Raw genomic sequence first — 13,865 nt, 5'->3', positions numbered from 1 at the left:
GAATAAATAATGTAGAAATGATTGCATTTAGCCTTTGAAGTGCAGCCAGGATACGCCTTGAGACTGCTCTGCCAGACCGTGGATCTTCTGCACACTTCCTTGGGAGTAGGCACTTAGAATTCACTTGGGGATCCCTTTTGAGTAAGCATGCATGGGATCCTTCTGCAGATACATCAGAACCTGGTAACTTAAGGGTCACAGTTTCTCTTATGCCCTAATGTATTTCAGGCACTTCTGGATTTGGAAAGAACCCTGCAGACTTTTGGACGGTGCCTAAGGAACTTACGAACATATGAAGCTGCCTTATACTGAATCAGACCCTTGGTCCATCAAAGTCAGTATTGTCTACTAAGACTGGCAGCAGCTCTCCAGGGTTTCTCAAGCTGAGGTTTTTCACACCTACTTACCTGGACCCTTTTTAGTTGGAGATGCCAGGGATTGAGCCTGGGACCTTCTGCTTACCAAGCAGATGCTCTACCACTGAGCCACTGTCCCTCCCCAAGGAAGCTTCAGAAGCTGGGGAAGAGTTGTGGGGGTGCTACTTGAGCTTTATTGTTTTTAAAAATCTATATCCCCTGCTCATCAGCCAGCAGAGGCAGTTTAGAAGCACAGCACATCATGCATACTGCAAAAATGAATATTAAAAGCGACGCTAGTGAGTGTAAAACTTGGCAGAGACTAGCCGCTAAAACCCAATAACGATCCAACGGTGTACTAAGCATCAATACTAAAATGTTTACAAGGCAATTAAAACAGGAAGAAAACAGCATATAGTTAGTTAAAGATTAATAAAGGACGGTCAGTGTAGCATCACAAATAACTTCCCAAATTGGAGGGAAGTTATTTGTTTAGCTAGATTTAAAGTATTTATTTAGCTAGATTTATTCAGCTATTTTAAAGGTAGCAGAGATACAAATTTTTATAAAGAACATAGACAAACACAAATATATATTTTTAAAAAGGTAAAACATGCTTAAAACGTTGTTCACAAGAATGGAATAAGCTGTGCAAAATGAGACAGCGGGCAAACCGGAACCATTTAGTTGGGCGCTTAGGAACTTGTGGGCATTCGCACAGTTTGGTGTAGTGGTTAAGTGTGCGGACTCTCATCTGGGAGAACCGGGTTTGATTCCCCACTCCTCCACTTGCAGCTGCTGGAATCGCCTTGGGTCAGCCATAGCTCTGGCAGAGGTTGTCCTTGAAAGGGCAGCTGCTGTGAGAGCCCTCCCAGCCCCACCCACCTCACAGGGTGTGTGTTTGTGGGGGAGGAAGGTAAAGGAGATTGTGAGCCGCTCTGAGACTCTTCGGAGTGGAGGGCGGGATATAAATCCAATATCTTCTTCTTCATCTTGCGGGGTGTGTGTGTGTGTGCGCAATTTTAGCAGCCCCAGTTATCTAGACGCCGACGCTGTGTTTAAAGGTCCCACCTTGGCTTTGTTTCCGAAGGAGTGTGCCTTGAGCATCACTGCGGGGGCTCTTTCTTTCCTGCCCCCAGTCATCACCAAGACCCCCTCTACACCCACTCTGTGTGGTCTCTTGGCAGCTTTTCCCTCTGCGTTTCTCATTGCTGCTACCTTAGAGACTAGCCATTAAACCACCTGGGTCAGATGGAAGGGAGAAATAGAGCTGGGTGTCATCTGCACGTTGATGATGCTTTGCTCTGAATCTTGGGATGATCTCGTCTAGCCTTTTTTAAATGCAGAACTTAAAAAGGGCCGTGGGGAGAGGAGAGAGAGAGGGGGGGGCATGCTAGGGAGCAAAACAGGTCTTCTCCTCTAGGGATGGGATCCTCTCCTGGGAGAGTGGCACAGCCGAAGGACAGGAGCAAAGATGCTTTCTTTGTATTTCTCCCATGGAATCCAGGGAACTGGGCAAAGGAAGCTCTGTCTCTTTCCTTACTTCCCCAGGGGATTGGGGCGGGGGGAGAAGAGGAGCCTCAGTCAACAGAAGGAAGAGAGGCTTGGCTCAGTAGTTCTACTGTGCAATTGAGAGAGCCTGGCAAAGCAAGCTATTCTCCCCCCCCCCTTCCTCCCCAAGGGAGGCGCCTCAGCCAATGGAGAAAATAGAGGTTTTGCTTTGTAGCTCCTGTGCAATTGAGCAAGCCTTGCAAAGCAAGCTGTTATGCAGAAGGAAGCAAGAGAGAGGGAGAAGGAAGCAGATGACAGCCAGTTGCTCAGGGGCCTGAGAGGAGCCCTCCAGGGGCCTGATTCAGCCCCTGAACTGCATGTTTGGCACCCCTGGTTTAGGGGTTTAAAGGTAATAACCAGCATGTCTGAAGACCAGTTGCAATACGTTTTCTCCAGTTAATGGTTGTCATACTCTGACCGCAGAAGTTTTTAGACTGTGACCTTTCAGACCATTTTGAAAAGTAGCCCTCCGTTAAGCGGGTTACACTAATCCAATCTAGAAGTAATCAGAGCATGGATAACTGCTCTGAGTCTTGACCTGTGAGGAAAGGCCTTAGGCGCTCCAGCCTGGGCAGGTCAAAGGCATTATTATGAACCGCAGAGAACCTTGAAACAGTGAATAGGAAAACAGTGCCCTTCCAGTGAGCAAACGCAGTCCTGGCTAGATAAGCTGGCACCTGCTCTGTTGACGACAACTCTTCAGTCTGATCTGGATTGAGCTTCAGTTTATCGGTCTGCGTTCTTCCTGTTAACCACCTCCCAGCAATGCATCGTCTGTTGGGCCCACCTGGGTCAGATGGAAGGGAGAAATAGAGCTGGGTGTCATCTGCACGTTGATGATGCTTTGCTCTAAATCTTGGGATGATCTCGTCTAGCCTTTTTTAAATGCAGAATTTAACAAGGGGGGGGGGAGGAGAGAGGGGGGGCATGCTGGGAGGACCCTGTTGTGTCGATGCTAGGGAGCAAAACAGTTACCCCCCCAGCACCACCTTCTGGCAACAGCTTGACCTGCTTTTTGTTCACAAGAATAGAATAAGCTGTGGAAAATGAGACGGCGGGCAAACCAGAATCATTTAGTTAGGCGCTTAGGAGCTTGTGGGCAACTTTGGGGGGGGGGGGCAGTTTTAGCCGCCTCAGTTGTCTAGACACTGACACTGTGTTTAAAGGTCCCTGTGACGGAAAGCTAGGGGTTAACCAGAAACTGAAGACGCACAGGGCCTGCGTCAGGTGACCTGAGGGTGGGGGCAAAGTGCTCAGAGCTCTCAGGGAGGGAAAGTGGTTGAGTGACAGAATCTGCTGAGGCAGTCATTCAGTCAGTTGGTGTCTGACAGTTGGGGCCTGTCAGAAGTCTGTCAGTGTTGGAGCCTGACAGAGACTGAGTGGGTCAGTTCGTGCCTGACCGAGGCTGGGAGGGCAGCTGATCCTGTGAAGGAGCTTGAGACAGTGGCGGGAAAGACTTCCAGAGGCTGCAAGCTCAACAAAACCAGCCAAGAGGGCTGTGTGTGAGGAACAAGTGTGAATCAGTCGAGACCTGAACGGTCACAGACACCTATAGACAACTCTGAAGATCTAGTGAGGTGGTTGAGGGAGCGGATGTGGGTCTGAGACACCAGAAGGACTGGTAGTAGTGGCTCCAGTCGAGGGGTGAGACTTGGCACATCATACCCAAGAGGCCAGACCTTTGCTAGAGGTGGAGAGAGCAAGATATAGGGAAACTGTGAACTGTGTAACTGAGAGACTCAAAAGAAGGAAAAAGTGATTGTAAAGCCTGAACCAACTGAGCAACGTGTTAGCCTGTGTAAATATCTCCCATATCCCCAGTTTAAAGACTTTGTGTTATAATAAATCTGTGGTTTGAGTTAAAAGTTCTTGAGAGCCTATATTTTTGGGAAAAACTAACAAAGCTGCTGTGGTCCCCTACGAAGAGAATTCTATTTCCATCAAATAACAAAGTAAAATACCCCGAAGAGACTGAAATAAAGAGATCCAGTGAGGCCGTGAGGTTGGCGCTGCTATAGTCCCACCTTGGCTTTGTTTCCAAAGAAGTGTGCCTTGAGCCCCACTGTGGGGGCTCTTTCTTTCCTGCCCCCCAGTCATCCCCCAGACCTTCCCCTCTACACCCACTCTCTGTGGTCTCTTGGCAGCTTTTCCCTTTGCGTTCCTCATTGCTGCTACACTCGATCTTCTCTGCTAGGGATGGGATCCTCTCCTGGGAGAGTGACACAGCCAAAGGACAGGAGCAAAGAGTCTCTCTCCTTTGAGGAGTCTGGTGGGAAGCGCCCGGCTCCCCCACGGGCCAGTTGCAGGGTTCTTGTGGGCCAGCAAAGCTGTGTCACAGAGAGCCAGTCTGCCTGCCGGTGCTCCTTCTAAACTGTGGAGTCTTGCGAGTGACAATTCTACTTTGTGAGCTATCTGGCATCAAAGTTGTGAGCAAGCGATTTGGCTGCTGCGTAAATTCAGCTTGCTCTGGGGCCATCCTTCTCGAGCTAAGACAAAAACGCGAGAGCCGGGGGCTGAAAAAACGGTGGGCTAGCTCACGCTCACTCAGCTTGGAGGGAACCCTTTAAGTGCCTGCATTCTCCATGACGTCACAGCGGGTCACAATGGGAAACAGGGCAGAGCAGAGCCAGGCCTTTGCAGCCTGATCTCCCAGGGGCTTTGTGCAGCCCAATCATGATTGCCTCATGGCTGCTTCCTCGGAGGCAGCTCCCTGGGACGCTACTGCTCAAACGTAGGTGTTCTTAACAAAGGCTTAGACAGCAGCAAGGTGAGCTTCTCTAGCAGACTTCTGATGTGGCCACAAATCGATTTGCACTTCCTTGGCTTCTCCTTGTGGCTTCTTGCGTGTTCTGAATTTCCTTCCTGGGTGTACCAGAGAAGAGCTCAAGTGGACCCAAGGACCCCAGTCAGGCCTTCCCCCCCCCTTCTTCCTCTGGATTTTTAGAGGAGTGGGGGCTTTTAATAACACGTTTTCCTCCCTTAGGCAAATGGGCATGTGCCACCAAGCCAAGACGACATGGCGGAAGTCGAGAATGCAGTCGAAGCACTGACTGAGGAGGAGACGCAGGTAAGGGCAGGCGTCCTGTGAGTGGACACTGGGATCGGGAAGGCTGCAGGTTGGCTGACACCCCTCCCCCTCCATTTCTACTGGTGTGACAGTTTGTTGCATGTTACTGGTGCAAAGCAGGGGGCTGCACTTGCTAAGCAGTTCTGAAGTGTGCTGTACCCTAAAAAGTTCTCTGGGAACAATTGCTAATCTCTCTGACAATGAAAATTTGGGAGAACAGGATTTGGGGGATGCAAGTCTTCCTTTTTTGCCTCTGGAGGATGCCATTTCTTGCTTCCATGTACATGATAATGCCAAGTGGAGTTGGCCAACCGTCATCCCCTGCCCTATCATCATTCACTTGGAGAAGGGACACAGCACAGGGCCTGTTCGCACAGTGCTGGGTTTTGGGGTTTGCTTTTTGTAAAATGTGCAAATACACCCCTGGAATCATTTTGGCTGAGAATCTACACTGCTGGATTATCAGAAGTCTTAAGCGAAGTGTGATGCAAGAGAACCGTGATCTGGGGTCACTCGGGCTTTGATTTATTTTTTGCAGACGCTCATTAGCAGCTCCACTTTGCTGCTCTGAAGGGGGGGAGGAAAAGATGATTAACGCTTCCCTCTCATGCTTCTTCAGCAGTTTGAAAAACATCCTCAGCCAGGATTTCAGTGAGCTTCGCATGGGAAGATAAATGGAAGAGGCATGAGAGGAAGGGTTAAACACCTCTCCTCCCTCCCCGGGATCTTGTCACATTTCAACAGTGAGGCTAATTAGATTACTAGAAACATCTGGGGATCCAGATCACCTGTATCTGAAGTCACATCTGCATGGGTTGTAAAAAGTTCTTTGTGGCTTCTGGTTGGCTAAACCAGTTTTTTGTTGGACCCGAATGCACTTACTCTGAAGTCGTCCCAGCACTCTTAATTTTAAAGGGATCACTTCCTCCTGTATGGACTCTTAACACTCATTATGAATGCAAATCCAGGACCTTAGTCCACATAACCTCCAGAGAGGAGGCAAGTGTCTGTACAGGGACATATGAAGCTGCCTTCTACTGAATCAGACCCTCGATCCATCAAAGTCAGTATTGTCTACTCAGACTGGCAGCGGCTCTCCCAGGACTCAAGCTGAGGTTTTTCACGCCTATTTGCCTGGACGCTTTCTAGTTGAAGATGCTGGGGATTGAACCTGGGACCTTCTGCTTACCAAGCAGATGTTCTACCACTGAGCCACTGTCCTTCCCCGGTAACAACGCTCAGATCATGAAACTCCCTCTCTGGGCGCATTTGCCAGCCACCGATGGTGTTCTCTTTTCAACACCTGGCTGACGCTGACCTCTTCTCTGTGAGCCTTTAACAGCAAGCCATAGGGGTTCCGGATTTTGGATCTCGGTTTTCATTTCAAATATGCTTTTGCACTGTTGAAAATGAATTGCTGGCTGCTGATCCTAGTGGAAAGATGAGGTGGGGGTGTTTTTTTTATAAAAAAAATGAACATGGCTATGTGTTAGAGATAGTGTTTTTACAAGCCTGCATGCGGCAGATTGAGATCTGCCTCCTCTGATTTTAACCAGTCAGGCTTCTGTGGTCCGGTCTTGAGATCCAAAATGTGATGTCTTTCAGTCCACCGACTCGGAGGATACCTTGGTTTTGGGACGCAGGGCCTCGCTCTCGGACCTGACGAGCGTGCAGGACATTGACGCCCTCTCAGTGCGGCAGCTGAAGGAAATCCTCGCTCGCAACTTTGTGAATTATAAGGGCTGTTGTGAGAAGTGGGAGCTGTTGGAGAGGGTGACCCGCCTGTACAAAGAGAAGGACCTTCAGCAGCTGGGTAAGGCTTTAACAAGTAAAACCATGCTGATTTGTGCTCTCCCTCTCCCCTGTCTTAAATGAACCGAAACAGCAATCTGATAACGGTTGGAGCAAAATGTCTGTCTTGTCCAGTTTCTCTAAGTCAGGGGTGTCAAACTCATTTGTTATGAGGGCTGGATCCAACATAAATGTGACCTTGTTGGGCTGGGTCATAAAATGTAATGCCAGGTAGTGGAGATATAAAGGACATAGGCAAACACAAAGATTTTTAAAAACTTAACACATGCTTAAAACATTAGCACTTGTTGGTTTTAAAGGTGCTTTCTTTGTATTTCTCTTATGGGATCCAGGGAACTGTTCAAAGGAAGCTTTGGCTTTTCCTTCCTCAGGGGACCAGGAGAGGGAGGAGCCTCAGCCAATAGAAGGAAGACAGGTTTGGCTCAGTAGCTCTGTTGTGTGACTGAGAGAAAGCAAGCTGTGCCTCCCCCCCTTCCTAAGGGAGGAGCCTCAGCCAATGGAGAAAATAGAGGCTTTGCTCTGTAGCTCCTGTGTGACTGAGCAAGCCTGGCAAGGCAAGCTGTGATGCAGAAGGAAGCAAGAGCAAGGGAGAAGAAAGCAGACAACAGCCAGTTGTCAAAGATTTCAGGTTTTCACGGCTGGTAACATCATTAGGGTTTGTAGAATCTTTCGGGCTCAAGTGCCGTGTTCTACTGGAGAAACGAAACGTCTGGAAGAAAAACTTTCTCCAGTAGAACACGGCACTTCAGCCCGAAAGATTCTACAAACCCTTACAGCCAGTTGCTTGGGGGCCTGATTCAGCCCCTGGGGCATATGTTTGACACCCCTGCTCTAAATGTTTAGGATGCCCGTGGTGAGTGCATGAAGGCCATAGCCTTGCCCCCTAGCAGCCGTTGCCCAGAGGCACGTTGGATCTGAGCATGGAGGCTCCGTTTGGCCATCATGGCAGGTAGCTTTTGATAGGCACTCCATAAGCTCATATCTTCCCTTTGAAACCATCTCAACCAGTGACTGTTACTACATTCCTATGCCCAGAGAGTTCTGCAAGTGAATTAAGAAGCACTTCCTTTCTGCCTTTCTCCTCTTTGCAGCTGGGATTTGGGCAGGCGGTCAAGCTCTCCAGCTCAGTGCTATATGGGGTGCTGGCTGCTATCCATCGTCCTGCCTCTTCTTGCCCAGGTCAAAGCTTGGGAAAAGACATCCTCCAGACCAAGCATCTTCTGTATTGTAAAACCACTAAAAATCTTCTTCCAGCCATCTTCCGAGGGCTAGTATAGCAAGCCATGTTTCTCTTTTCCCAAGCAACAGTGTGCCCCTCTCCCCTAAAACCAAAGTGGGGGACCGTGCATAGCTTGGTTCATTCTCTGCAATTTGTTTTTTTCCCCTCTTCTTTTTCAGTTTCTGACACAGAGGATCAAAACGGTGAGTAGTTTTTCTTTCTTCTCAAAAGGGTGACTTGGTGGGATTCTGTTTAATGGGGGAGAGGGGCCTCTGCCGGTAGTATCTGGGATCAGGGTTCTGGAAGGCAACTGCTTGGCGTTCTCTTAAGTTTCAAAGGAAGGTAGTACTTTATTTACTAAAGAGGCGAATTGAGGCTTATTGGCTACAGGCAGCATGGTAATTACTTGAGGTGCACGATGAGTATATGAAGAAGTTGATTTAGAAAATTGTAAGGGGAAAAGCTGGGCTCTAACAACAGAAGCACCAGGATGGATGCCATATATTGGAAGTTGGGAGATCAACAGAGATTTTGCAAAAGGAAGTTGTGTGTTGCAGCCTCTTGCAGCTCAGCCAATACAGCTGTCTTGGTCTCAAGTCATCTTCAGACATGGTGGCTCCTCTCTTGGAGAGCCAGAAGCAGTGATCCCTCCTGAGGTACTGGCAGCTGGAAGGAAAAAAAAATACTAAACAGAAATGGGGCTTAGTTTTGAGCCAGTTTGGTGTAGTGGTTGAGTGCGCTGACTCTTATCTGGGAGAACCGGGTTTGATTCCCCACTCCTCCACTTGCACCTGCTGGAATGGCCTTGGGTCAGCCATGGCTCTGGCAGAGGCTGCTGTGAGAGCCCTCTCCAGCCCCACCCACCTCACAGGGTGTCTGTTGTGGGGGAGGAAGATAAAGGCGATTGTGAGCCGCTCTGAGATGCTTGAGATTTGGAGTGGAGGGTGGGATATAAATCCAATTCATCTTCATCTTCAATATCTACATCTCACAATGCAGAACTCCAGCAAGAAGCAGCAAGAAATGAGGCAGCTTACAAGCTGAGAAGGGCGGGAGCAACCCTTCATTAGTCCCCAAGTTTTGGCACTCGGAGGTATACTGCCTCTGAACATGGATGTTCTGTTCATGGTTATCTCATGTTGGTGCTCTGAACTAGTTGTTTGACCACATGACCATTCTCTGTCCCAGGCAATAAAGCTAAGGAGCAAAGAAATACATCAAAACCAACAGGACTTTTCCATTTATCCTTCTGATCTTTTCCAAGGAAGCAAAGTGGTCACTACCACATCTTGTAGCCGTGAGTTCCAGAAGGGAATTACGGTTGATTTTGATGTTATTTGCTGACTAGCTTTAGCCAACTTCTAAGCTGCTTTGGATCACTGTTATTATGGCCAAGAAGGCATGGCATACTTTAAATTAATGCAAGAAGCTTGGTGTGAAGGTCTATGTAATTGCCGGGATTGGCGATCCTGTTGTAGTACTCTTGAATGCAGGTGGATTAATTGTGCCCCATCCAGTCTCAGCAGTCTTCTTAACTTTGTAAATATCTTTCACATCATCCTGTGGCAGCAAACAACTGCATCCTGAGTTTCTTTCCACCCTTTGTGTTGGCTGTCCCCTATCTTCCCCTCTATTCCTCGCATCCTTTTCCAAATCTTTGGAGAGGTGTGCCCTTAAATAGAATGACTGTAATTTAAGGGAAAAAAACCCTCTAATTTTGTTTGGGTATTTCAGACAGTTAAAATCACAAATACAAAAGATCTTAGACTGAGACTTGTGGGTGGGGAGATGCGTCCGTCAGGACTTTTGCGCTCACAGTCTTTCCCTTCCTGGCCTTAGCTACATCCAGTAACGCCACGCTCCCCGGCTCGGAAGAGAACCTCTGCAAGGTCTGCATGGACTCGGTCATCGACTGCGTCCTCCTGGAGTGCGGTCATATGGTCACCTGCACGAAATGCGGGAAGCGGATGAACGAGTGCCCCATTTGCCGGCAGTACGTGATCAGGGCCGTCCACGTCTTCAGGTCTTAAGGGGTGCTGGCTGCAGGACCGGCAATTGTCTTGGAATGCTTCTTCACTGCGATGGAGGGAGCGTCGGCTTGCGAACACCCCGCCTCTGATATCCCTAAGAAGCTCATAGGTGAGAGGCGAACAGCAGGACCGCAGGCCCTCGAGTTTCTTTTTTGGTGCGCAACCAGTGTGTGAAACACCACAGTGCCTGGAGAGCTGGAAGTCCTTAGTAGACACTCAAACACGACCCCCCAGTCTCCCCTTTTGACATGTGAAGATCTTGGCGAGAACCAGAGAGAACTGAGGCTTTTCCCCTCTCTCCGATGACTAAACCAGGTGGCCTAAGAAAGTCAGCACATGAGAGCGGAGACAGGGTTTGCTGCTACCAATTCTCCTCCTTCCTCTGTCTATAAAATATTCTGCTTCAGGTCATGCCTTTCTGTGTTGGGCTTTAAAAGTGTATTTCAGGGGCTCATTCCTTTTCTGTTTTTTTTTTAAAATGTGCAAAACTCCTTTTTGGTTCTTTTATCTGCCTTACAGATCACACTGTAGGGTTACCCCTTCGGTGGGTTTGGAGTTCTTGTATAGATCAGGTTTAAAGGTTATCAGGAGGATGCCCATGAAGGAACACCCACTGTGGCACCCCGTGGTGGGGATTTGCAACTGTGAAGGACTTGGGAGAAATGTTTGTTTGCGTGTCTGGGTGCTTAACATAGGCTCCTTGGGTCTACCTCCTGGTTTAGGTTTTTTTTAAAAAATGTTTTGATGACTGTTAATTTTGTGAGCAAGTGCTTTGGGTTTCCGGGAGTTGCAAATGATGTTAGACTTGATTAAATGTGCAAAGTTCCCCATGCAAGGAGAATCCCATGGTCTGAGCCAGATCTCACTTGTGCAGTTCGTGTGGGTGGGGGAATGAAGTCAGAATAACTCTCAACTTCCCCCAAAGCCATTGTTGTGATAGTGAAATCCTGCACTGTAATCAGCCCTCTGCCATGGTGGCCTTTGCCGTTCAGTTATGGTTTCGGTCTCCGGTAGCTCAGCACCATTTCCTTAGCCTGGGATTTCACAGATTCCTTGACTCCACTGCAGGCCAAAGACAGTCCAAGCTTCCTTAAGCTCCAAAGCTTCGTTTTGCCTTAAAAATGCCACGTTTGGCTTCTGAAGATGCCTTTTGTGAAGGGAAACCTGTCAAGCCAGTTCATGGAGTTCTGGCAGAAGTTGCATGCAGGTGGTTAGATATGACTTTGCCAAAGGCTGTGTGTGTGTGTGTGTGTGTGAGGAATGATTTCTGGAGGGGGGGGGGAATGTTTGTCCAACCAGCTTCTGCTGCCTCTTCTAATTTCGTGTGCCTTTTAGCAGTTGCTGGGTTTTCTCACCCACCCATTCACAGTCCCACTCTTTCAGGAATTCAGAAAACTCTGCTTAAAGACGATGACGTCCATCCCTATGCCCTAAGAACAAAAGACCCATTTCCTTGCCAATTGCTGTGGACTCGCTGTGCGGAAACTTTTGTCAGAGATCAAGGGTGACTTGGAAGTGGCTGGGGTGGGTAACTTGGTGATGTTTCTGCCATCCGCTTTCAGACATATATTTATTTTCAAAGGCCACTGGTCTTTTTTTCTCCCCCCCCACCCCTCCTTTCCAAAGTCTGCAGAGGCCTTACAAAAATATTATTCATTTTAGCACCAGCAGCTCAGGTTCTGTTGGCTGTCTTGGTGTACTCTACCTCAAGGTAGATGGGCTGACATTGAAGGCAGAGGCTGCAGTTTGGAGTTGGTATCAACCCCTTCCCCACAAGACATTAGAGTTATCTTTAGAAAACCCCTTTCAGAAATGTACAAATGCTGTTCTTTCTGGAGATCTAGCAGCCATGTTGCACCCCTGAGGCTTCTGCCTGCCTTAGCCGACCCAGAAGGGAATATAGACCTTTTCCATCCTTCATTCAAGATAGCCTTCAAGTGGCAAGGGTTACTAGGACTTTGCTCTTAGGTGCTCCAGTAAGCTTTGCAAAGTTTTTTTTTTAAAAAAACTGTGTAACCAGCTAGATGTTTCTGGTACAGAATGATTCAAAACCAAAGATGATAATGAAACAGGCTGCTGCCCTAATTGCTCAAGTAAAGGAAAGGTTGGTTTTTTTTTTTTTTAATCAAGCAATACTGCTTGTTGCCTCCTAAAAAGTTGTTTGTGTTGCTGATATAAGAAAACAGACAAACCTGTTACAAGAAATACCACTGTGACTCAATTTGAAATTCCAGTTTCATGGCTAGAGTCGGAAGCCTTGTTGAAAACCATGGCTCCTGGATTCTCAGCTCTTCCCCCACCCCTGGGAACAGCTTTTTGCAAGGTATGATTTCTTCCCCTCTTTAATACCAGGCACCTAACAGTTAACTGCACTGGAAAGGGTATGAGCAAGAGAGGTGTTCATATGATACACAGCAGGGAAGTTACCACCCAGGGCATGACCCACCATGCCCTTTGAGTACCATCCCCATTTAGCCAAGTTCATCTCAAACTGCAGCTTGAGAAATGATTAAAATCTATCCAAGGTGCAGGGGTCAGTGGCTTTCCATCACGAACTGGAGAAAAGTTATTGGTGCAGACTGATGCACTGTCATTCAAGTAGGCTATTATATGGGCTTGTGAGAGTCAGTTTGGTGTAGTAGTAAAGAGTGGCGGCCTCTAATGTGGAGAACTAGGGTTGAGTCCTCACTCCGCATGCAGCCAGCTGGGTGACCTTATGTCAGTCAGTTCTCTCATCCCCACCTACCTTACAGGGTGTCTGTTGTGGGGGAAGGAGATTGGAAGCCACTCTGAATGAAGGGCAGGGTATAAATTGAACTCTTTCTATGACCAAATGGAGCTAGCTAAACTAGTTCAGCGGCTATGTTTTTGAAAGGAATGCTGAGAAATGATTCTCCAACAGCAGCCAGTTTCCCACTGTCAGTTTATATTTCTCTGGTTACATAATCTATACTCTGTTCCCCCACCCCCTTTACAAAGTTGAGTAGTCTGGCAAAAAGTCGATGTTTCTATCTAGAGAGTTTGGATGGTGGGGTTGGTGAAAGGAAGCTGCTGGAGGATACATTTCTTGAAAATATTTTGTATTAATGCCTGACCTGCTTGAAAATAAATGTCTTCTGGGGAGAAACAGTGTGGTTTGAAAAGGCTAACTCTGATAGAGCGTTGTGCTTTATAATTTTGTAATAAAATGGAAATGTTAATAGCCTTTTGTTTTTTGGGTCTTCTTTGGTACTTCCTTGAGCTGGACAACATAGTATCTAGCACTGCCTCATCTCGCTTTGTAGGCTTTTGGGGTATTGTCTCACAGAAGAGTATGTAATGCTGCTCTTGTATGTTGTCAATATTTGTAGAAAAGCATCCATTTGCATTAGAGAGCTTAGTTTAAACCCCTCCCCTTCAGTATATCATGCTTTAAGCAGTGAACAGAAGGAAACTACAGGTTGCTTGCACTTTCAGCAACTTTTTCTTTCTGGTGTAGGCATCTGGTGCAGAGGGGTGTTGATTTTTCCCCGTATGTTACCCTAGCTTGAGCTCTAATTCACAATAATGGGCTTAAATTGCAGGCAGAAAGGTACAGGTCTTTACCAGAACATGCAGTGCAGAGATGCCCTTTTTGGTCAAAACCTAGTAACATTTGCATGTGACTGCACACTAAGGCACAGAATCAGATCTTGTCTGAGTGTGCTGTCAAAGGAGAAGGGGTTGAATGGGTATGTACTTCCTTCGGTTGCTGTTGTCAACTGCTAAAGAAGTCTTCATTTCAGAGAGTGAGGTATGGCACTGTAATGGTGCTATTTACCGCTAGAACACAGACAGTAAAGTCACTGTAA

General features: G+C 47.6%; 1 protein-coding gene across 2 annotated transcripts in view; it reads left to right on the top strand.

Moving 5' to 3' along the window:
- The window catches only part of RFFL (ring finger and FYVE like domain containing E3 ubiquitin protein ligase), a 53,789-nt gene extending 40,554 nt beyond the window's left edge, over positions 1–13,235 (top strand). The window contains exons 4-7 of one of the 2 annotated variants that reach the window (XM_060258915.1): positions 4,891–4,974; positions 6,580–6,787; positions 8,185–8,208; positions 9,845–13,235. In XM_060258915.1, the coding sequence (XP_060114898.1) occupies positions 4,891–4,974; positions 6,580–6,787; positions 8,185–8,208; positions 9,845–10,035 (507 nt within the window). In that variant the 3' untranslated portion in view covers positions 10,036–13,235. The remainder of the gene's footprint in view (positions 1–4,890; positions 4,975–6,579; positions 6,788–8,184; positions 8,209–9,844) is intronic. The other variant, XM_060258916.1, reaches the window with a different exon arrangement.
- Positions 13,236–13,865: the final 630 nt, after the last annotated feature.

Source organism: Heteronotia binoei, chromosome 18 (assembly GCF_032191835.1).
Source record: "Heteronotia binoei isolate CCM8104 ecotype False Entrance Well chromosome 18, APGP_CSIRO_Hbin_v1, whole genome shotgun sequence".
Lineage (NCBI taxonomy): Eukaryota > Metazoa > Chordata > Lepidosauria > Squamata > Gekkonidae > Heteronotia > Heteronotia binoei.
The sequence above is the reverse complement of the archived record's forward strand: the minus strand, read 5'-3'. Positions and strand labels throughout refer to the sequence as shown.